The sequence below is a fragment of the Lissotriton vulgaris genome, chromosome 7 (assembly GCF_964263255.1).
Source record: "Lissotriton vulgaris chromosome 7, aLisVul1.2, whole genome shotgun sequence".
Classification (NCBI taxonomy): Eukaryota; Metazoa; Chordata; class Amphibia; order Caudata; family Salamandridae; genus Lissotriton; species Lissotriton vulgaris.
The window spans coordinates 1,289,380,122-1,289,405,705 of record NC_141695.1 but is presented as its reverse complement, the minus strand read 5'-3'; the positions used below and the strand labels follow the sequence as shown (position 1 = coordinate 1,289,405,705).

The window sequence follows — 25,584 nt, the reverse complement described above, 5'->3', positions numbered from 1 at the left end:
AGTCATATATACACAGATTAAGTCTACTGCATGCTTTCGATCCCTTGTAACGTTGCCTTCACGATTCACTGCAAGTCAAGAGATCTGAGCTAGCACGAACACTGCGTACACGTGATGAGCAATGCAAGGTCCCTCCTAGTCATATATGGTACGTTCATAATCAGGTCTGAGTTATTTAACACAGAGAATAGAGATCACAATCTTGGCAATTAAAAAATGCAAGTGGATAAATGACAGTCATTGCATAGAAATCAATTTTAGAAAGTGTATTTACAGAAGCCTAAATTTTCTTGCCCAAATGGATATTCATCTATGAAGATTTCTAAGTCAGTGAAAACATGTTTGTAACTATGTGTGTGCCGAGAGTTACAGTAGTTCCCTCACTATAAGTATATCCAAATCATGGATGTATCAGGGTAAATCTACGTTTACAATCCTAGGATTATATCTTAGGTAATCTATGATTGCAAATTTATGTCCAAACATTCTTGCAAAAGAAACATGTCCCCAGCCTCAAATTATATTTGCAATGCATAGCATTATGTATTGAAAAGTTACAAATGATGGAGATAGAAAAGCAGCTGCTTCTTCTCACACCACTGAATTTCTGTACAAAAATACAGATGGTACCTGTATTGCCTGGTGGCGGACATGGAGTAGTAGGTGATAAATGTTGTGTGCCCTCACCTGTTGCATTGCTGGCTTGTTCCATAGATGACTATGACATTACCAGGTAAGGATCAAACCATTATGCACTAGCCTACCCTTGTATTTAACCTCAACCACATCAATGCATCACAATCACTCTTTGTCCATTGAGGCCATTATAGGATTGTTCCCTCATCCACTCCATCCCAAAAAAAGGTTTGCTTGCATTTAGCAACACCATTACTTTATTTAAAACAGAAGTTATGGAACAATTATTTTGGAGCTTCGCCCAATGTCGCTTTCTCCTCAGCCACTGGGAGAGGATGGATGTTGCATGTGGAATGGCTCTACAGCCGACCCCTGTGGCATGGCAGCGAGGTTTGTAACTTGCACTGCTGTACCCACACGTTTTCCCCTGCAATCCTCCACACTTCAGATCCCTTTCCCTTAAATATGTCTCTGTCATAGGCCATGCCGCCTCTGATCCATAAGCTCTATACTGCTAAGTGGAAGTTGCATGCCAGTATCCTCATCACTTTGCTGCGCGGATAGTAACGCCCAGCAGTCACAACAAAGCGTAGACACTTTCCAAACACAGCGTGTGCTAAAGTACACGCTGTGTTTGGAAAGTGTCTACGCTTTTGTTTGTAAAGCCCGAGGCAGACTGTGGCATTTTGTTTTAAGTATCGCTGTTAAACGGAGCCCGTGAATGGGCTCTGGTTATCAGCAATACTTAAACAAAAGGGCACAGTCTGCCACGCCCCCACACAGCAGTAAGCCCGCAAGCGCCACAATCGCACCAGCCCCCACCCCCACCTCCTTACCTGAACTCCTCATGCCCGCTCCGCCACCACACGGAAAAGTGCCTTTAGTATCGCGCCGCTCGCTTTTTAAAAGCGGCGGGCGGCGCGACTCTTTTAGGATGTCCTGTGTGCGCGCTCCACGCTAGGTGGTGCGCGCTGACGTCAGGGGAGGTGCGCGCGCGCGCGCGGCCTAGAGGGAACATAGGCCACTACCCATCTACCTGAACAATCAATTTCATATTTGACTAATCCTATTCCATTATTACTTTTAATAATAATGGCAATTCCTCTAGTGCCCACCCCTCAGGTCAGAACATACTACCTCCTGAACCCATCTGCACTTATCAAAACATTGTCTACATTCACTACTTTCCAGATGGGTTTCTTGTAGTAATATGATTTGGGCAGCGTTTTCCTTAAGAGTTTCCATAACCCTCAATACTTTCCTCCTAGACCTCAGCCCGTTCACATTCCAAGTTAAAAATTAACTACTTTTAACTTATCCATTCTTCATATCTGAAATGCCAATCCTTACCCAATAATCTTGATTCCTGCCCATGATCATATCTGCTCTTATCTCTTCCCCCTCCAAGAAATAAGCAGATGAGGACTATTTTTTTGTTTTTCTCCCACTGCTCCCTACACCCAGTGCCCACCCATCCACCCTTCCCCGGGAAACACCCTCTCTAGACCTAAGGCGATACACTCCGCCCTTTGCGACCTCCCCATCCCTCCCTGAGAGGATAGACCTAATAAAGAAAAAAAAAGAAAGGAAATGCAAAAGAAGAAAGCAGCCTGTTCATAACTTTCTTCCATATCGTAGTACATATTCATTATGGGGCTCACCCGTAATGACTTCAACTTAATCAAATATCTTATCATGGCATCTGTAATAGAAAGCTATCAACTTCTTCTGGGTTACTTATATTATACATTTTGTTTTTCCACATAATTTTTAGCATTGCTGGGAATTTTAGCTGGACTTGAGCACCCTTACTCTGCAGCTCATTCATCCTGGTACCCAATTCCCACTGCATCTGGGCAGTCCTCTTACTGAGATCTGACCTGATTTGATAAGAAAATCCATCTTGACTTAAAGATCCCCCTTTCAAAGCCCGTTCCAATACCAACTCTTTTACAACGAAAGTTAGAATGTTTATCAAAATCTTTCAGGGGGTCTTCCGATCCGGATTCAACCTAAAGGAATCCCGATGGGCCCTCTGGATCTCCTTCTCCCATACAATATCTGACCTATCCTTCAAAACTTCTCTCAGAAGACAGCATATGAAGGCCTTAACATCCCCTTTCTCGGCCCCCTCCCGAATTTTGAGGAATCTTCGATTGTTATGCCAGGATTGCGTCTCAAGTCTTTCCAGATCATTCTGCAATGTTTTATTCTGTTTTCTTAAAACCTCAATCTCCTTAGAGTTATCCGTCACTACTGCTGAAAGGACTTTAACCTCCTCTTCTAATATTCCAGTGCGTAGCGCAAGATCATCAAGCTTCTCCTCAAGTACCTCGCATTTATCACAGATCCCCTTTTGATTCATTTCAGATATTTCAAATTTTGAAAAAATATCTTGACATAGAGTTAAGAACATCTTCTCCATAAGATATTCTCCTCTATTACCACTTGAATTACCATCATTTTGCCTAGAATTCTCTGCCGGTCCTCCATTGGTAGTTCCCTCAAATGTCCCAGCGGTGCAAGTAGGACTAGGATTGGGGCTAAGCTCGGGGGTTGTCTCGGGCTTAAACATTCAAATTGTGGTTCAACTTGTAGCTCTGCACCTTGAGAAAGAGCCGCCAATGGAGTGAATCGATTCTCCAGGGGGAGAGGGGGGTTTTGTAGCTTATTTTGTTGCATACACCCCCTTACCTGTGAACTTTCAACATGCTCCATGATTTTAAAATAAGATCTCAAGGAGGGTGCAGGTTTAACAGGCATGCGCACCCCTTTTTGACCACACCGTCTAGGCTTTCCTCCTGATTTCAGCTCCTTCTTTTTGGGGGAGATTGCTACAGCCTCAGCACCATCCTGCAATTCCTTGCTGCCTCCACCCTTTCCTTTACCCTTCACCTCTGGCAGTGACCGAAGCTGGTATCAACTTTTTACTAAGTTTTTGGTTTTATTTATAACCGTATTTCCAGTTCTGATCTCGGTACTCCCCCGGTCGCTGCAAACTTCACTACAGGCTTCCCCACTCTCTCTAGCCTCCTGCTGCGACTGTGATGCTAATGATTGGGGCTCACTTTCCATCAGCCTCAGCTCCCCCTGCATATAATCCTGTACCTGAAAACTACCGGTCGTTTTGCACTTCCTATCTCCAAGCACAACCCCCTGCTGCCCGTCCACTTGCGTACTGCGGAGCATGAACTTTGTCTGGTCCCTCTCAGAGATACTGCTATCGACTCTGCCCGCTTGTCTGTTCTTCCCCAATGGCCTGCACACTGTGCTCTCTCTGCCTCTCACGCCCCGGAAGCCTGTTACCACAAACGCAGCCAGAGCCTTCCGAAACAGATGCGCAGCGTTACACCAAGCACTCCGCTGCAGCTCTGCATCCCAATCCAAAGCCATGGGTGGCGAGCACCAAGCAAAAAATACGGGCAAGTTTAAATTAACAATAACTAAACTTAAATGTCAAAATCGAATTTGATGATTTACACCCCACAATAAGAAGCGTCAAAGTGTCACCCAGCTTTCTTGCTATTTTTGCAGGCTGTTTTCAGACGATCTTCAGCTATAGCTGCATTCCTCTCCCCTCTCAGGCCGGGAGCTCGCGCGACCGGCGTCAGCCCGCCGCCATGTTTCCCCTTGATTCTTATTATTGACCTCTTTCAGGATTCGACCAAGCAGGCTTCCCTCATGCACACCGCACCCCTTACGGCAGTTGGGGGACCGGTAGGCCCTGTCCCCAACTCGGTCCCCCTGCGGAGCAGTAACCGCCGGATCGAAGTGCTACACGTGCAACTCTCGTAGCCAGGCATGAAGCGTGCCTCGGGGGGGGTCGGGAGGTTAGCCCAGCACCTATATGGCAGATGACACTGGCATCAGAACACCGACCAGCAGACCCCGCTCACCTCCTATCCCAGCCACACCACGCAGCCTCAGCGACGCCAGCAGGGCGTCGGGCCATGTATCTCTGAGCTCAGAGACTCCCCACACGGCAGCTGGTAGCGCAGAATTGGGACGTTGCCGAGGCATCAGGAAGGGATCGCTGGAGTCCTCTACACCAAATAGAAGCAGCTGTAAGCTTTCCGTGTACTTAGCTTCGGATCTTCATGCTGTAGATTAGAGAGGTGCAAGTCCGGCCGACGGAGCTTCAAGCGCGAGCGGCCATCATGGATTCTAGCGAGGCCACGCCTCTCAGGGTTGCGAAGACCTTTAACATTCCATGACACTATACGTAAGTTACTCATGAGGAGGGACGTGAGAAAATTTCAAGATTAAATTTTTTTAACTTTTAACATGACATAAATGAAACCTAAAATAAATGCAAGACTTAATGAACCAAAGCGAAAATGATGGAAAACAATACAGATCCGAATATACATAAGAACCTACAAACACGAAATTGATAGTTAAAGGAATTGAGAAAACATGAGGAAAGAGATAGAAAAGTAAACAAAGTATCCAACAGGCATTCTTAGACCGATCCGGTCAAGTAGAGAATAGTAAAAGACCACAGAAACAAAGTTGAAACTGGAAAAGATCACTGTGATATTTTGAAAAAAAGAATGGGAAGAAAAAGAGTTGAGGTAAGAATTTGGTGAGTAATAAGAAGGATTAAAGGAGAACATAGTCTCATAGCAAGACCACTGACCGTGAAATTGCTCCCCCTCCCTCGCAGCTCCACCATTAAGTGAGGCCTGACCCTGCACTTGCACTCTCGTGTGTTGGTGATCGAGGCCCTCCTCCACCCGCAGGTTTCCCTGCGCCTCATCCCTGGTGGTCCAGTAGACCTCTGTCTCCTTCCTCTCGCTCTGCTCTTTCGCTCGTTTTCACTTGTTTTTCTGCCCTCTTCTATTTTTCACCTTTCTGCACTTTTCTGCATCTCTGCTCTTTTGTGCCTTATTTCTGATTATTTCCCCCTTTCCTTTATTTCCTTTATCCCTTATTTCCCCTGCCACTGCAGCCCCCGCGGTCCCTCCCTCCAGCGCGACAGCCCAATCCAGCTCCCCTCCCCGCTCCCAGCTGTCTAGCCCTCCCCGACTTCTACTTATGGAAGCCGTGCAGCAGATGTGTGCAGCGGGCGCGCCGCTGACGCGCGCCAAAGACAAGCCTGTCTGCGCCCGACCAGCACCATGGACCCTCTACCTCCGCCCTGCCAACGCTACAACCCAGCGGCACTCCACGCACTCAACCCAGGCCGCAACCACAACAGCAAGCTTGCATCACCTGCCAACACCCACAGACCCTACAGCTGTCACCACTGCTGACACTCCTGCAGCACCGCCAAGAACACAGACCCAGTGCAACCCCCTGCAAGAACAAAACCGAACCAAAGACCCTGCAATACATCTTCCTCAATGTCCACAAACACGCCACCGAAATCTGGGACCTACGCAACAGCACCGCCCCGGACATAGCGTTCTTCACCGAAACCTGGACCAACACCACCTCAGAACTGGACATCGCCATTGCCATCCCCCAAGGATACAAGATCTGCAGGAAGGACCGCCCTGCCCCGGAGGAGGAATCGCCATTGTGCACAAATCCAGCGTCCGCCTGATCACACTCCTCCGACGAGCCCACAGAACTGATGGAAGACATTCACTTTAAGATACTGGCCAACCCCACCGCCACCTTCCGTGGAACCCTCATCTACCGACCCACTGGACCCTGCGGACCTTTCGCCAACTCCATCATGGACATCTCCCTGCAGGCCATTGCATCCACCAACTACACCCTGCTGGGAGACCTCAACGTCCACCTCGACAACGAAACTGGACCCCAACATCACATCCCTCCTGGACAACCTCCACAACATTGGACTATGCCAGATCATGACCGAGCCCACACACTCAGCAGGACACACCCTTGATCCCCTCTTCACTACAGGAAACTCCATCACCTTCAGCCACACCACTGAACTCCCATGGACCGGCCATCGCTGCGTCCACTTCACCTTAAGAACACCTGCCATCCACAGACACCATCAGAAAGGTGGAAAGACCCAATATACCCTTGTAGGCTTGGGCAATGAATAGTTAAAGTAAAGGATGACTACAAGGGATTTTATTTTGGAAGTCACTTCACTAAAATGGTTTTTACTTATCGGTTCTTTAACAAATTAAACCTAATGTATCCGCAGGATTACTTTGATGTTTTACTCTTGAGAAATGTTCCACCAAAGGGGCATTCTCTACAAGACACCGAATTCGGGACTGGTGTTGTAGTATCCGTTGTTTGACTTTCTGTGTTGTTTTACCAAAGTATCTTAGTCCACACGGACATTCAATGCAGTAAACAACGTTTGTGGTGTTGCAGTTTGAGAAGCTCTTCAGTGTGATAGAACTAAAGAGACAGCTCTTTTGGTTGGACACAGTTAACACACAGCACGATTGTATTCATTGTAAAGAATTAGTTGATGTTATTTGATTTTTGTAGATAGATCATCTAATTGTATTTAAATGTTTTTGTATAGGGGTTTTTTATTTGATGAAAAGCTAAGTCCTGATGATGGTCTGACAGATGACAACATACAAGACCGAAACGTCGACCTAATACATCAACTCATAAACATTGTTTGTACTGAAGGATACCATGATACATTTATGATTTTGGTTTTCCTCTGTTATTGCTGGAGCTGATGCACTGTTATGAATTGATTAGTTGACACAGATATACTGCCTTTCATAACTTTTATGTTAAGAGTTTTGTTCCATGTTTATCCCCATGAAATTCTTCATCTGATTAACTTTAATATAAATAATTTTGAATATAATCTCTTTTTTTGCTGTGTGTTTCTTCTCCTGATTGTATTTGTTTACTTTTTTTAAAATTGATGATTAACATCAAAGTAATCCTGCGGATACATTAGGTTTAATTTGTTAAAGAACTGATGAGTAAAAACCATTTTAATGAAGTGACTTCCAAAATAAAATCCCTTGTAGTCATCCTTTACTTTCCCTATCCACAGACACCAGCACCTGCTCCCACGAAGAAACTGGACCAAAATCACTGACGACCAGCTCACCTCCTCACGCAACAATTCCACCCCTACCATCACGGAAAACAACAACCCCAAAACTACATTCCGAACCCTGCATAGATGGATCTCGGACAGCGCCAACATCCTAGCCCCCTCAATAAAAACAACAATACCCACGCGAAGAAAGCCAGATGGTTTACCACCAAACTTCGAGAGTCCAAACTCACTTGCCGCTGCCTCAAAAAGGCCTGGAGGAACACCAAATCCACAGAGGCCCACAACAACGTCAGAGCCACCACCAACGCCCACCATCAACTCATCAGACAAACGAGGAAAAAAGAGATTGAAGACAGAATTTCCACCCACGTTCACAACAACAAGGAACTCTTCAGCATCAAGGTGTTCGCCCAACCCACCAGCAAGTCTACCGACACCCCTCCCTCACAAGACCTCTGCGACAAACTGAGCACCTTTTTCCGCCAGAAAATCAAGAACATCTACGACAACTTTGACGAAGACAACCAACACACTGAACCATCACCAACCATCCCTGGCTCTCGGAAACCAGCGATTGACAACTGGACAGCCCTCACCACCGAAGACACACTGAAGACAATGAAGTCAATCCACTCAGGGGCCTCCACGGACCCCTGCACCCACCACATCGTCAACAGAGCTGCCGACACCATCCCACCCATGCCCGCCACACCATCAACCGCTCCCTGACAACCGCTTCGTTCCCCGACGACTGGAAAGACACTAAGGTCAACCCCCTCCTGAAGAAACCCTCGGCGGACCCCACCGACCTCAAAAACTACAGACTTCTCTCCCTGCTCCCGTTCCCAGCGAAAGTAATCAAGAAAGCCATCAACAGCCAATTCGCCACATTCATTGAAGGACACAACATCCTCGACTCCTCCCAGTCCGGCTTCAGAAAAAACTACAGCACGAAACCGCCCTCCTCGCCGCAACAGACGACATCCGCACCCTACTGGACAAGGGAGAGACAGTAGCCCTTCAACCTCTCAGCTGCATTCACACAGTCTCCCACGGCACCCTAATATGCAGGCTCTTCGACACAGGAATCCAGGACAAGACCTTCGACTGGATCTGCTCCTTCCTCTCCGGCAGGATGCAGCGGGTCAGACTCCCTCCTTTCTTCTCGGACCCTACACCTACCACCTGCAGAGTCCCCCAGGGCTCCTCCCTCAGCCCGACGCTTTTCAATGTCTACATGGCTCCACTTGCCCCCATACTCAGAACCTATGGACTCAACATTGTGTCATACGCAGACAACACCCAACTCATCCTCTCCCTATCCAACGAGCCCCACACCGCCAGACACAACTTTTGAGAAGGCATGGAAGCCGTCGCCAAATGGATGAAAAACAGCCACCTACAACTAAACACCAACAAAACAGAAGTACTCATCATGGGCCCAAACCCAGACGTCTGGAGCGACACCTGGTGGACCCCCACCCTCGGAAACCCACCCACCCCCATTGACCACGCACGCAACCTTAGAATCATCCTGGACTCAAAATGGACCGCCAAATCAACTCCGTCTCGTCTTCCTGCTTCCACACCCTCCGCCTCCTCCATAAAACCTTCAAATGTATCCCCCACGAACATCGAAAGACCGTGGCTCACGCCCTGGTCACCAGCACTCGACTACGGCAGTGCACTCTACGCTGGAATAAACAAAACCCTCATCGCAAGCTACAGAACATCGAGAACGCTGCCACAAGACTAGTCCTCAACCTGCCAAAACACTGCCACATCTCCCAGCACCTGCGCACACTCCACTGGCTCACCGTCAAGGGGAGAATCACTTTCAAGATACTCACCCACGCACGCAAGGCCCTCCATGGCACAAGCATACCTGAACAGCCGCACCCCCAAGGACCCCACGATCAGTCCAGCTCTCCTACGCTGTGGTCCCCTGCACCAGAAAGACCAGACCTGGAGGCAGCTCCTTCTCCTTCTTTGGGGCCAAAGCATGAACGCCCTTCCGCTCCACCTCAGACAGACAACAACGCTCCCATCTTTGCAAGAAACCTCAAAACTTGGCTCTTCAACAGACCCCTCCCTGATGGAATGGAGCCTGCATCCCACACCCCTAGCGCCTTGAGACCCTTACGGGTGAGTAGTCGTGCTTCAACAAACCCCTGATTGATTGAGTCTCTGAAATATATATGCAAAAAAAATGACAAAGCTGGAGGACGTTAGCCATAGTAATCGCAAACAGAAAGGACAATCTAGATAAAAGGGGGGGGACGAGAAGGACAGACACCACTCCATTGAGCAACACCAAGAATACATTTCTGCAATATTAGCATTTAATGGAAGGACAATGTTAATGAAAAAGGAGCTGAACAAATACAGCGCAGGGGACTTACCACACATTGGGGGGACAGTGCAACCAAGCGAAACATGGACGACAGAACTGATATATGATGGGAACAAAGACACAACGTCAGACACAATACGAATAGGAACCTGCAAAATAAAAAAAAGAAGAAAGAGCAATTAGGTTTTACTAAGTTACATCTCTTCTGCATATGTATAAAGTTCTTAAGCTCCACAGGATCTTCGAAAGTAATTGTTCTGTCTTTATATGTTACTTTGAAAAAACAATGATGAATAAGGCCATAGCGCGTGTTCATATATCGAAGCTTAGGTCTGAGGTCCAGAAACTCTTTTCGGCAATTGTTGTGGGTTTTGAAACATCTTGACTAAAGATGATTTTGTGATCAGACCAAAGCATCTGCTTACGCTGTTTTGCTGCAGCAAGGATTGCTATTAAATCAGAATATTAAAGAAAGTAGGCAATGATTCCTCGTGGTCTGTTTGGAGCCTCTGCATTGCGAGGACCTATCCTGTGCGCTCTCTAGATGTTAAGGTCTACAGATTTCGGTAAGCCAACTATTTGTGGAATATGAACCTCCAGAAAAGAAATCATGTCATTGCCTTCAGACCCTTCTGTTATACCATAAATTCTTAGGTTGTTACATCTGTTTCGATTTTCCAAATTGTCCGCTGTTTTTTTCAATTGAGCAACCTCTTTAGAAAAAATATTCACTTTAGCGACAACAACCTGATTATCACAAATTCTTTGTTCAATGTCTGTGAGCCTGGAATCCAGACTAGACCATTTCTCTTCAATTCTTTTCAAGCGTTGCAGCGACATCCTCCATAAATGGACGAATATTTCTCAATTGATCCATAATATCCTCCAAGGTCAAAGGTAGAGGTGATTTGTTTGGAGAGGAAGGATCCTTTTTAACTCTTTTATTAGTGTTGCTGGTAGGCTCTTTGCAACCGGTAGCGTTCGAACCAGAAGGTCCTTTAGATTTATTTGAATTCGCAAAATCCATTTTCAAAACAGACCGAGGTGACTCTGTATATTAATTAAGGATCTCTTCGATAGAAAATGACAGGATGATCTTCAAAGGACAAAACTAGTCCAGTGAAAAACAATTAGGAGAGGTGTTCGCAGCCGAGGTGACCAATATATACCTACATAAAACAAAATAGGTGGATCTCTGAGCGTATAAGAAAAAGCTCTAGAATTAAAGAAGAGTCAAAGCGAAGTCATTATTCCTACAAATTTAGCAGTAAAAAGCCTTAATATTAAGGAGTCATATTGGCATGTCGATTCTTGAGGGGAAAATAAATTGGCAGTCGAAAACTAGAACATTCTAGGAGCGGAGGACGAAGTTCCACAAGCTGTCAGTTTGATCAAATAAGGGTTTTGTAACAAGACTTTTCGCTCTTGTACCCCTCAGCTCAAAGTTTCCCCGCCCACCCACACCTGGCCGCTCTCCCTGCTAGCCCCGCCCCCTGCGCACCGGACCACGGTAAAGGCACCCCCCTAATTGTCCAAACCACTATTAAAGTATCCCATTGTTCCGCCGCGCGGGAGAGCGCCGGGAGAAGCCCGGGACAAGGGCGGGACCGTCTGTGGCCGTCAGGGGCCGAAGGAGGCCGGGCTGGGCCAGGTCACTGACTCCTATTGTTTATTTATTGCACGTTGTTGTTGCTGTGCCTCTTTGGAATAGTCAGTTTGTGTTTTGTGATTAGTTAGTGACATCTAGTCCAGCCGTTGATATGACTAGCTCACTCCCATCTGGTGTGGGTGTCTCTTTCCTTGGGCCGCTCGATAAAAATTTTGAGAAGGCTCACAAGGAGGTTGATAAGGAACTCCTCCTAGCTGAGAGACGCGCTGAGCGTCGTCGCTCTATTGAACATCTTAAGAAATTACCACTGTCCACTCAACCAGACTCAAATAGCACGCAGGAAATGGCTGTTCAAGGGAAGACGGCCATTGAAGCAGACATGTTTGGTATGGACCAAATCCCCAGTATATTTAGGGTTCTAATATTTCCCCAGCTCGTTCTAGTATCAATAGTGAGGGTCATATAAATAGCCCTTCTTCTGACTCTATTAGCCTCATTGATCTTAATACTCCCGGCGTTCAGACTATGGCACCTAACCTACATTCAACACTAACTAATCGGTCTTTAGACTGCGCTGGTCCATGTGAGAACATTTTGTTACCTAATATTAGTGACACTGGACCTAAGCCTACCATGGCCAATAAGGTTGTGTGTTCCCCACCTAGGAAAAAAAGGAAAAAGGGTGGTGTCAAAAAGAAAGGTTCTAGTCAACAAATCCCCTCTCCCTCTATAGCTAACCCCACCACCGAGTTTATGGCACTGCCTGTGGTTGAGGCACCTTTAGTTACTCTTCATCACCCAACTTCGCCCGAGGTTGTTGTTACTGGGTTTAATAAGGAGAGTTACGACATTTTTAAGAAACTCATAAAATCATACATGCTACCATTGGTGGAGCGTGTAAGGATACTGGGAGAAAAAATGGATCGTCTTTTGGCGTCTGCCGATTTACCCCATCCTACGAGCTCTGATAGGCAGCCTGGCCCACCTTCTATGCCCAGTGCTACAAATATTGTGCCTAGTGCTACAAATATTGCTCCTAGTTACCAATCTATAAATAACAATATCGAAGGCATTACAAAATCTAAGGCCCCGGATTTGGCATCCAAACCCCCTCGAGTCACTAATTCTGCTAAAGTGAAGCCTATGGTGGTCTCTAACAAACCATCTACAGAGGATTATTGCCACCGGTAAAACACGGGGCGGCTAAACCTGACAACCCCAAACACAGACAATCTCTAAATCGTAGGAATATTGTGGAACTTCCCCCTGACTCAGCCAATTTTGTGATTATTCTGACGGGTGTGCCCCCAATTTCTAATGGGAACCGGGAAAATAACGAAAATTTAAAAAATAAAGTCATCTTCTGGCTGAAAACTAATAGACCCCTTCCTGCCCATCTTAATGGGGACATTATTTCAGTCAGAAGATGCAAGTGGGTGGGTTTACGCCCCAAGGATATAGAGGGTGACACAGTGATAATTAATTTTAGGGATCATCGAGTCGTTTCCCACCTTACAGATTGGTATGTGGGAAGCAATGAGGGCGGGATTTCCACGCGGAATCTCAGCTATTTTTACCCTGAGACTCTGCTTAAACCATCTGGCCAACATCGTTCCAAAAGAGAACAACAATCCCTTAAATGGACCAATTTTACTCCCAGTTTTTATGGTCCACAATTCAACCCAGAGGCTCTGTTTCGTTCTTACGCACAATCAAGCTATAATAGCTCCTCACATACCCTGAGATGGGTTAATCCCAAGCCCCAGCTTTTTGGTCCTCCCCCTACACCAGTTTTTCCATTCCTTAACAAGCCCCTGTTTTCTGGTCTCCCGCCTACACCAGTTTTTCCACACTTTAACCAGCCCCAAAGTGTCTATCCCGTCCATAACCAACAAAGTAAATACATCCAGCCCAATGAGTATTGGAACATCCCGTTGAGGAACCTCTATGACCCCTTATCAGGGCTGGCGTCTAATGATTGACCAGCCATTCCATCTTGGGTTACAGAGGGTAATTCAGATTGCACGGGCACTGTAGATGCCCTAGATAATTCATTTTGTTATGTTAAAATTTTAAAGGACCAAGCAGACCAAAGTGCTAAGGGGGGCTCTGCCCATTTGTGTGTAACTAGTGACATGGATATGGTACCCGAAACAGTGTTATCTGCTGATCCAATTGTTGAGTGTGTTAAAACGGTGCCAGGTACTCAGGGTGGGTCCCCTTGTATTTATACTGATGACATATATGGAGTTGCCCCTATGCAAGAAGAAGTCGCTCTTTTGAACAACGAATCTCACTCCTCTGTCAAAGATACATCCAGCGTCCGAGTACTTAGAAATGGTACCATCCTGGGTTTTTGGAATATAGCGGGTCTTGAGTCGCGCATTTGTATTCCTGATTGGATCAATTTTATACGTCAAGGTGACGTCTGGTCCTTTCAGGAAACCTGGGCACTCTTACCATTGTTCCTCTCTGGCTACCTGAACTTTAGTAAACCAGCTATCAGAGGACATAGAGGTCGAGCTATGGGTGGCCTGTCAGTTTGGGTTCGTCAATATGAGGGTGTGTCAGCAGAGGAAGTTTTTATTGACAGCCCAGACATATTGATAGTTAGTATTAAATCTACTAGTGGGATGAATATTTTGTTGATTAATATATATGCTAGGGGCACCCAGGGTGGTAGGGTCTCATCTACCCTCCTCCGTCTGGACGAATTCTTAAGTGATGCTCAGGAAGCTGGTCATATGGTTGTAATGGGCGATTTAAACACCTGTTTCGAACCACTGAGTTCGGATGATGGCCTCTTAACAGAGGCAGAGGATCTGGCCTGGGGGATTCCTCAGCTTGACTTGGCCCCGATTAAAAAATGGTCTCATGGCTATTTTTATTAAAGGGCTGTGTCTGGATCGGGGATTACGTGACCTAAATGGACGAGTATGTTCTGACAGGTTGGGCAAACACACCTTTAGTAATGGCAGACATAGTAGTCGTATTGACTATATATTATTGGATGTAAAACTGTGGCCTGTGGTAGTGGACATGGAAGTAAAGTCACGTCTGGAAAGTGATCACGATCCATTGGTGGCGGAATTAAGGGATTTCAGCTTTTCGGGGCCGGTTAAATGCCTGCCCAACTTAGTTCAGGAGGCTGTTGTACTTACTAATGACATGAGGAGGGTTTGCTGGCCAAAGATCTCTGTAGATGCTGAAGCACGCAAAATGATCAGATCTTTGGTCTCTAACTCCCTGGCCGAAATCTCCAAATGTGATTCACAGGAGGTGATTAACACAATTATTACTGACACGCATACCAGTTTGTTCACGTCCTTAAAAAAACTGTTTATTAAGTCTGTTTCCAAAAGGGGTAATAGGGGGTTCAAGAAACCCTCCAATTGGTTCAATGAAGAGTGCCGACGGACCCATGTAGAACTGTTCAAAGCTCTAAAACTTAAGAACCCTGCTCTAATCAGATCATGTAGGATGGCTTTTAATGCTGTTAAACGTTCTGCCAAGGTCAACTGGGATGAAGAACGGTGGTCAACTCTAACCGAAGCATGTGGCTCTAGGAACATGCAACAGTTTTGGCACCTACTTAAATGGGGTTTGTCCCAGGACGACCGCCCGAGCCCAGCCTCAGTGGACCAACAACAATGGGTGCGTTACTTTGAGGAACAATTTAGGTGCCTGAGTGATGCGCAGGACACCATCTGCTGGCCATTGTCGGTTGACCCTCTAGAGTTCACGGTTAGAGATGTTGAATTAGTCTTGAAATCTATTCCAAGGGGAAAGGCACCTGGTCCCGACTGCATTCCTGCCGATTTATTCCAACAGGATCATGACCTCTGGGTACCTTATTTAGTCCAGCTGGTAAATGCTCTGGCCACAGGTGCTAGGGTTCCTGAATCCTGGGCAGGAGCAGAAATTCTGCCTATTTATAAAAAAGGTGATCGGTCGGTTCCATCCAACTACCGGCCGATCAGCCTCATTGACGCGGTGCAAAAAATCACAGCCCGTCTTGTTCTTGCCAGGATCCAGGAATGGATTGAAGAGTATAATATTCTAACCCCTCTTCAAGCTGGTTTTAGATCTCATGTGAGCACTCTAGACCAGGCCTTCCGCTTCATGCTTCTTTATTGGAAGACGGTTTTCTTGGGCAAAGGTAACCTATACGCAGCCTTCGTGGACTTGAGGTCTGCTTTTGATCTCGTTCCGAGGGCTTGGTTGTGGAAGTGCCTATTAGAACTGGGCATGCCACCCCGCCTGGTACGCCTTTTGGTGAACCTACATGCATATACCTATGCCCAAGTCCGCTGGGGCAAACCAGGGGAGGTGACGGATAGATTTCCTGTGGCCAAAGGTGTTAGGCAAGGGTGTGTGCTGGCCCCCACCCTTTTTTCCTTATATATTAACAGAGTTACCAAGTATTTTGAAAACCATCCTACGGACGCTCCGACTTTGGCTGGAATGAAAATTCCCTTGCTCATGTTCGCTGGCGACACTCTCCTGATTTCTAAAACCAGACAGGGTCTTCAACAAGCCTTGTCGAGGTTTGAGTGTTTCTGCAGCGAACATGAGCTTGAAGTGAATGTGTCTAAGACCAAATTTATGGTTTTAAGAGGACACGATCAAATTAGTGCAAGGGTTACTATGGGGGGTACCCCTCTGGAACAAACCAAGTATTTTACTTACTTGGGAGTTACTTTTAGTGAGACCCTTAGTTGGTCCCATCAGGTTGAGCTTATGGCCTTAAAGCACCTGCAGATAGGTGGTGCATTGATTAAAGAGCACAAAGGATCCTTTACCCGGCCAATTTCACAGCTAATTAAGATATATGGTTCAAAGGTTCTACCCTCAGTTTTATATGGGGTGGAACTATGGGGCTTTAGCAAACTGGACCCCTTGAGATTAGCCCAAAATAAATTTCTTAGGATGGCAACGGGTCTGCCTCAGTCAACTCTGCGGATCCTGCTTTTGTATGATCTCGGGTGCCAACCGGTGGAGGATCAAGCGAGATTCCGTCCATTGGCATTCTGGCGACGTCTATGGACAACGCCGGAACTCCATTTTTATGCTAGGGCCTGCTTGGAGGTCAGAGATCGTCCTGGTTCCTCAAACATAGGCTGGTTTAAGGACTTAAGTTCTACCCTTTCTGCCCTGGGGTATGGTGACCTGTGGTCTGGTCCCGAATCAGCAATCTTTCCCTCCAAAAAAGACCTAAAATTGCACTATTGGGACTGGGTGGTTCATAATAGACATTTGAAAATGTGCCCCAGCAATCTTACAAGTCTATTTATTGTTTTAAAAGACACATCCAAGCTCGAAAAATATTGGGACACTATAACAAAGCCTCTGGATCGTAAATTATTCCACCAGTTCAGATGTGGCTCGTTGCCTCTAGGGGATTTCACTAAAAAGTGGGGTTCTGGCGGGACCGGGCACTGACCAAACTGTTTTGGAGAAGGTGAAAGTTTAAACCACTTTTTGTTTGTGTGTCCCTTGTACACTGCCCCAAGAGCCAAATGGTTAAGCCTGGTTTGTAGAAGCCTAGGTACCCGCTCGGCTGTCGAAGCAAGCAGAATCTTAAAAACTAATCTGACCCCAATAATTGTTGTGGGGGTAGCAAAATATTTGGGGTGGGCTTGGTTGCTTAGAATCAGGTTCATCAAAAATAAACAGCTGGGGGTTTAATAATGTTTGTTTGCTTACCTGTTAATGTCTAGTCTACCATATTTGATGTTCGTTGGTAATTTTCGTGTTAATGCCAATTTTTTATTCATTCAATAAGAAGCCTGTACAAGTGATTTAATATTGGTTTTAGATGTGTTTTTAATTATGTATATACTGTATTTTATGTCTTTTATGATGAATCAATCGAATAAAGACGTCTTGAATACGACTCACAAACGAAAAAGGTGGTCAGAACAGACTCATGACTTCAGGATGTTTCTATGAAATTTGGGGATTATTCAGCATCACTAGCACTAATAAGACAACTCTTCTCTCCACAGGAAGTGAACTCTTTTGAAACCAGTTGTGATGGTATCTCTGCCTGTGAGCTACTCACTGACAGCTCTCTCTGTGTGGCATCATATGATGGCTGGGTGGAGCTGTGGAACATTCATGATGGCAGCAGGTAATGGAAATGGAAAATGACTGTGTTAGTCCATTGAGTTTACTGCTCCCTGAGTTCAGAACTAATCTTCCACATTTTTGCCTCTGAACTCTTTTTCATCAATATCTATGTGTAGCTTCAAACTCCTATAGCCTTCATTTATTCACAGTTCAGATCTCTACAGTCATCAATCACAACTCCTCATTTTCCACTCAGAAATCGGTACAATACTGCTCCAATGTCTCAAGTCTTGGTTTGGGACTCTTCATTCACAGCTTACAACTTTATTCATTTCTCAGGTCTCTTGGTTTACAACTCTCATTTACTGCTACCTACTTGTAATTCTGAACTCAAAATATGCAACGTTCAGATCAAAACACTTCCTTATCCGCTCAGAACTTGTAATTTACAGCGCAAAACGTCTAAACTGATAGAAACTTCTAGCACTGAGTCTGTACCTTAGAATTATCTCCAGTCATAACACTGGATCCGCAAATTTTCAAGCAGTGCCCCTGCATGCCAGTAGGTGGTGTCAGTCTGCTCCGCGAATACAGGTTTCTTGCCAGAGCCTATGTAGGCACCAACCCAGCGCGCTGACTTTCTTTTTCCTTTTCTTTCTGCATCAAACAGCACAGGTCTGGTGAGAGCCACTCCTAGTCATTTTATGACTGATTTTTTCCCCTCTACTTTTTGTCAGTGTTTTGGAAATGTTAATCTCCTGGTGTGTTAGGGATATCCCCAACTGTCTGTAAATCATGTGGTGCCTGTCACAGGTAGACATCTGTGACAAACCCTCATTTGGTTTGCTTATGGTGCTTGGAGTGGGATCACAACTCCAAGACCAGCAAGGATGTCTGTGCCATGAATCCCATAATGCTGAGGGAATGATCCTTGAAGTTCCTTGCCACCCGACATCAGCCGACCCTGTGATACTCTTGATTCTGGTTGTGGGGAAGGTCATGGGACTGCTCCTGGAGCAGCTCCCAATGATAGCCTTCTTGATCCAAGTTGGCAGTTGGATAAGTCTGTCTATGTACAATTAGGTTTTATGGAAACTTCCCTACCTAAAGGGTTTAGAGGATTCTCTGTCGGAGTATGCCCCCCTATGTCAAAACTTTAAACCACAAAAGAAAGAAGTTGAAGTAGTCTTCAACTTCTCTGGGCTGGCCCAAGTCATCAGACCTAGCAAGTGAGCGTCTGCACTCTCGGCCTCGCTGCGCAGTGGAGCCTGCGCAAGGGTCTTCTCTGTACCTGCCTGATTTTTCTGGAGCTATCCCAACCCAACTCAAAGAGTTTTAGGGGGCCATTACCTCATATTTAGGCATGCTTTTGGACTCTATTGGTTCAGGAGGGCCCCTCCTGGACCTCACCTGGCGTGTTCGCCTTGGTGCTAGTCGGGCCCCTTGAATCTGATGCTGGATCTGAAGCAAGGCCACTCGCTAGACAACAAGATTCCTCAATTCCCATTCAGTGACATCGCTCCCGGCACCGCGGACGCCCTATGGTGGTGCAGGCCCTATCATCATATCCGAGTCGGACATGGAGCCGGATGGGTATCTTCCAGCTCCGGCTCCAACCAGTACTATGCCCTCCTCACAGATCCAGTGCCTTTTTCATTTGACTGGCCTGGAGAGTGGGTGATGATTTGGAGAGGTCTGAGTAACCTTATTGTTACCACAGTCCCTTTGATGAACCAGAGGGCTAAGCACAAGCAGTGATTTGATATAGGTTGTCTGGCGCCACTTAGAAAGTCTCACAGTTGATTTGCATTCGAGATTTATATCTCACGGTGCTAAAAGGTAGAAGGAACCACTCTAATCCTTCCAAAACAAGGCATAGGCCTTAGACAAACTATAGCACTCCTTAGCACACGTATGTCACAATAATGTTATATATACAGGTGTATCCACATTCTGATACAATCACAGATAGTAGTTGTCATTGGTTCATCAGTTCGTATTTATTCTTGTTCACTGGAAATTTTCCACACAGCCGACACGTGTTTCGTCGTGTTTGGGAATGTAACCCACGACTTTTTCAAGGCTATTTCCAGATCTGTTCTCGGTTTATTAGTATGCGGAGATAATTCCAACCCGCATGGGGGTTCTACGGGGGTCCTCTGTTGATTAATATTCTGCGAGTGTTGTCCAAATGACTTCAAGTATTAGTCTTTACAGGAAGGCTTTCGCCCGATGTGTTCCTAACGTGAAGTATTCCCCTTTGACAATCAGGTGGATACCAAAGGTCTTTGACACCTTACCAGGCACTCGCCTAATCTCTCCCCCTATCCTTGCTACAGAGGAGGGTGCCTCATTTGCTAGAGAGGTGCATGCGGCAGAGGCCTGGGACCTTCAGTTGCCCTCATGGCAGTCAAGATGAACATCTTGACAGATGTGCTTCAACTGGAGTTTGCTTCTTCCAAACCATTACTCTAATTTAATGAAGCCCTTACAGATGTCCTTTGTGGGGCCTGGTCCAAATCGTGCTCAGGGCCTCCAGTGCACATGACAGTTGCCCCATGCCATTGCCTTGTTGCTACAGGCCCCAGTGGCCTCACCCAGCACCCCACCCCATTGGAATATATGATGGCTCTGCAGTGGGACCTGAGGTTCCAGTAGGCACGGCATCAGGTAAATCTCTCTGTGTAAACTATTTGTTCACATTCTTTGACCTTGTATTGTAACCCTCTTTTCCTTTTCCTGTTTGAGCGGTTGTAACCCCTCTTGGTTTTACTGGTGTGTTTTGGCGTCTGTTGGACTCTAATTTGTTCCCCTTCCGAAATCTCTCTACCTCGCGTAAAAAAGAGTTGGAAGTTGTGTCCTCTCTACTTTGCCCTGTTGCTACACTTGTGCTAGGCTCTTCAGTACTGTAGCTTCTTATACTTGAGATATCAGACTCACTATTGGAGATTCCGCTGACTTGGTCGCCTAAAACGGGACTCTCTTTCTGTGTGGTAAGTTGGATGTTATCAAACTTGTGGGCAAAGGTAAACACTCTCCCGGTCTTGTAATCCATTTAGTCTCTTTTTAGTTTCTGTTACTTTTTCTTTTTTAAATAAATCTGATGTCTGGCCAATACCTTTTCCAAAAATCTTTTCATTTTTTTCTATTACTTCCTTCAAGTCCATCTTGCTAATCTCATCTTCCAAAGTTTGTATTTCTATTGAGAGTTGTTCCCTCTTCCTTTCAGCATGTTTGATAAGGATTGTCATCATTCCATATTAGGAGCTAGTTAGCAGATCTTCCCACTGTAACAGTACATCTTACCCAAGATCATCAAATGTGAGGAATATAATAACTCTTAGGCCCCTAGGGACTTGTTTCATGTCAATATATTTTCTAAGTACAGTGGCATCCCACTATTTTGATGCCTCCTGTTTCTGTAATCTTTCCAATTTCAAAAATGTTGATTTCAAACCCTCTCCTTTGCTTGTAGTGGGCATAGTGCCCATGTTTTTGCTATTGCTGAAGAATTCATCAAATAGTTTGTCTGGGTCGTCTTTAATGTTAGACATTCTCTATACTAAAGAGTTTGAGAATTTTTATAAACACAATTGGCAGAGTGCACAGCTAGACCACACTAATTTTACAGGCAGACAGATGATGGCAGTGGTTATCTAAGGTAGCCAGCACATCTGTTAAGTTTGCATGTGAAGTAAGTAGAAAAGGACTCTTGCAAGGCGTGCTTTATGTCTTTGTACCGTGCCACCCACAGTACTACACAATATAATATACACAGAAATCTCTCTGACCTGGTCCAGACCATGGAGGGGACAGCAAGACTTGCAGTGGTGGCTAATGAATGTCGATTGGGTCAGCGACAGACTCCTCTTCCTTCCCCAACCAGAGTGGACAGTAGTGACAGATGCGTCACTCTTGGGCTAGAGGGGCCATCTGGGAGATGTGGAGGTCAGAGAACTCTAGTCTCCAGCAGAGTTCGGGCTTCAGATCAACCTGTTGGAGCGCTGAGCAGTCTGGTTGTCACTTAAAGCCCTACTTCGTTGGATCAACGGAAGGCTGGTGCAGGTGTTCACCGAGAGCACCGCCATGTGGTACCTCAACAAACAGGGTGAGGTGGGCTTGTGGACCCTTTGTCAAGAAGCCTTGTGCTGCTAGACATGGCTCGAACACTCGAACATCAGGGCATTTCCCTGGTGGTTTGACACCTGACGGATTTTCAGAACGCCACTGCACACAAACTCAGCTGTCGATGCCTAGGGTATTATGAATGGCGTCTCAGCTAAAACTTTTAATTAAAATACATAGACAATTGGTCCAATATGTCATGCGGACTGCAACAGTCCAACCAGCAACTAACATCCCACAACTGACCCCTCATCAGGGGAACACAAACAAAATTACACCACAGAACATACAATCATGTCTTGGTAAAGTACCCACATAACGGGAACAAATGCCATTCTGGTTAGCACAAAAAAGTACTCAAATAGAGGCAGTATTTCCAGATACTACTCCTACTGAGAAACACAGAATTCTGACTATCTGTCTTCCAATGGGGATCGCACCACATGTGGAAGACTGTGACACTTGGGGCATAGTCTTTGCTTCAATATACACAAAAACACATGGTGTTCCGTTTATGGCGGTTATACCAGATGAACTAAGACAGATTCAAAACTAATACGGTCCAGAACCTGCTTTAACTCTGGGTATGAAATTACTGAAAGACTTCAAGCAGGTCTCGGCTATATTATTAGCCAACATAAAAGGAGAAGCAGCATCTGTAGCGATCCGCCAGAAATTAAAGGAAACAGATATAGCAGACCAACCATTTGAACTTGCCAGAATCTTAGAAAAATCCTATGAGGAACTAGGAAGAGATAGTTTGAGTGGGAAACCGGTAAACCCCCAACTAACTGAAAATCCTGAAAAAACATTTATTAAAAATAATTTAAATACTCCAAAAAAGAGTTGGGATGGTAATAAACAATCCACTCCCAGGGAAAAACGATTCCAGTCCAGAGGAAGGTCTTCTCAACGGAGAGAAAATTCTCCAGACCGAGGAGCCCTCTGAGAAAAAATACAACCTTAGAAATAGGGATAATTTGAAAAAACCTGATAGATATGAAGATGTTGATACACGTCCCTCTCGATCTTTTCAGACTTCCTCACAGAAATCGGAAAGAAGAGGACGGTCAGAACACAGAGAAGAGCACGTCAAGTCCAAAGACAAGGAACCTGCTCATCAAAGTAAAAAATTACAATATCCCAGAAAGAAGGTAGCAAGTATTAAAATTAAACATGCCAAGGATTCTGAGGACACAACTGAAAAACGGAGAGTGGGCTCAGACAATGCTAGACAGCGCAGCAGAAGTGATCATAGCTCGCAAGATCCTGATGAATCTTCTGGAGACAGTGGACACGATTGAATACATTCAGGTGGAAACTGCAGACACACGAGTTAGTTTGCCTCATAAACTATATGAAATAACATTACGTTAAGAGAGAGATAAAACTAGGAAAATAAAAGGTCTCTTTTGGGAAAAACTTTCTAAAGGCTATGACATCCTGTTAGCTGAAAAAGATTGGCCACCAGAGTTTGTCAGGGAGTGCCCTCATGGCGAAGAAATGATTATGCCTGCCTTCTCAAATCATATTCCCATTCATAAAAAATACACATTGGCAAGAAAATGGGCAGTGGCCCAAGCTCCTGCTTAATGCAAAAATCATGTAGGATGGGATGAGGATTCGCCTCACCACAAACTCCAGTTAAAAAATCAGCCCACTGCACAAAGGCAGTACCCAGTTAAACAAGAAGCTAAAAAGCAGGTCAGGGAGATCTTAGATCAACTTGAATATCAAGGGGTGATTGAAACATGCACCTCACAAATGAACAATCCTTTGTTTCCTGTCTCCAGGCCAGACGATTCATATCGTCTAGTTTTGGACTACAGACACCTTAACTCCTGTTGTAAAACATTTGCAGTACAAAACTCACTTAGTGCAGCACTAATGAATAACATTGTGGGCAAAAAATATAAAACAACATTAGATCTCTCTAATGGATTCTTCTGTCAAAACATTGCACCTGAAAGCAGGTATTTGACCGCTTTCTCAATAATGGGATCGCAAAAACAATTTTGCCGACTCCCACAGGGATTCAAGAATAGCCCAGGAATATTCTCAGCAAGGGTAACCGAGTTACTACAAATATACGATGATGAGGCATTATCATATGTCGATGACATCTATCTCACAGATGATGACCTGGAGACTCACTTAAAAAGAGTGAACACCATAATACTTGGGTTCGCATCAGAGGGTTAGAAATTCAACTTTAAAAAGTCACAAATTGCCCATCTAACGGTCCTGTTTTTAGGATATGAATTATCAAGTGAAGGCAAGAGCCTAGCTTACAATTTCTTAGAGAAATGTGCTGTACTCCAAGCACCAAAAACGCGGAAGAATTTACAATCAATACTAGGTTTCCTGAATTTCGGAAGAACATACATTCTAAATTATGCAGAAAGGGTTCAACCTCTCTATGAATTGACAAAACCAGATTTCAAACCAATCAATTGGACTCAGAAACATACAGAGATCTTGAGATCATTGCAAACAGACATGTTAACTAAAACAAAATTACAAACTCGCGAAAACATACACAATCTTGTAATTCAAATCATCCCAGGAAGATTCGGATTCACATACCTGACCTCTAATGAGGGAGAAACGGTACCTATAGCTTACAAATCACATTTGTACACTCAAGCTGAAATGAAATTCAGCTATACAGAAAAAATTCTGACAGCGGTTCAAACTGCTGTAGCAAGAGAAAGAGCCCTAGCCCAAGGCAAAAGAATAGCTGTTTTTTCAGCAGAATCAGCCTTTGAGGCATTAACAAGTCCACCGAACCTGAAAACAGTGGCATTAGATCCAAAATGGATACAATGGGAAAATTCTCTTGCTACAGAAGACGTGAAATACTATTTTGCCCCGAAACTAAAGAAACTAAAAGATCTAGAATATGAACAAGAATATCCTCTGCCAATCGAAATTCTGCAGCATGCACGATTGTTAAAGGTCGCTGGCACTCTGGTAAATTCAAACCGATGATCACCAAAACTGAATCACTCAGAAACTGTTCAGCTCAGCGAGCTGAAATAAGATCTTAAAAGATGGCGCTTGAAAATGCGGATCGCAAATTCCCCACACTAATAGTGTGTGATTCGTATTTCTGCGTCAAGACATACAACAGTGACATACAGACATGGAGTAAAAACGGTTATAAAGATGACACAGGTGCCACAATAAAGCATAAAACGCTTTGGGAACAAGTAGTTCTTTTAAAGAAAGAACTACAAAAGACTCACGTGATACACGCACTGAGTCATCAACGTGATGGCGTTCACGTTGCAGGGAATTCATTGGCTAACACAGCCACAGCGGCAGCGGTTCAACCGGCTTCCGTAGCCACAAAAAAGCGTTCAGAAAAACAAATAGATGGGGAAACCATGCTGGCGGTAAAAGCCTCATGAAAAGGTGATTATGCAGCATTACCTCTCAACTATCCACTCAGTAATACATACATAATTGATGCAAACTCCGTTCCTTTTGCTCAAATCCCTGGAGTGGGGGATAGAGTAATTCCAAACACGAACCGGAGAGTTTTCTTGATTGAAGACGCACACAAGGGATTGGGTCTGTGGCACTAAGAGATCCTAAAATCTCTGATAGAATTACAATCAAAGTACTGGTGGCCGGGAATGAGCGTAGATATCTACTATTTTGCAAGAAATTGTGAGGACTGCAACAGAGATCGCAGTTGTGAACCGGACCAGACAACAGCCCAGATACCACTATTAGAGAGAATCAGGCTATCTATAGCGCAGAAATCCAGCCGGAGAAATGCGTACCCATAATTTTTTAAGATTGAATTCACTTAAA

At 45.2% G+C, this 25,584-nt stretch overlaps 1 protein-coding gene across 7 annotated transcripts in view; it reads left to right on the top strand.

The window, feature by feature from the left end:
• TEP1 (telomerase associated protein 1) overlaps window positions 1–25,584 on the top strand; it is a 1,080,103-nt gene that overhangs the window by 660,181 nt on the left and 394,338 nt on the right. For all 7 annotated transcript variants that reach the window (XM_086931874.1, XM_086931872.1, XM_086931869.1 and 4 more), the window contains one exon: window positions 17,574–17,698. In XM_086931874.1, the coding sequence (XP_086788000.1) occupies window positions 17,574–17,698 (125 nt within the window). The remainder of the gene's footprint in view (window positions 1–17,573; window positions 17,699–25,584) is intronic.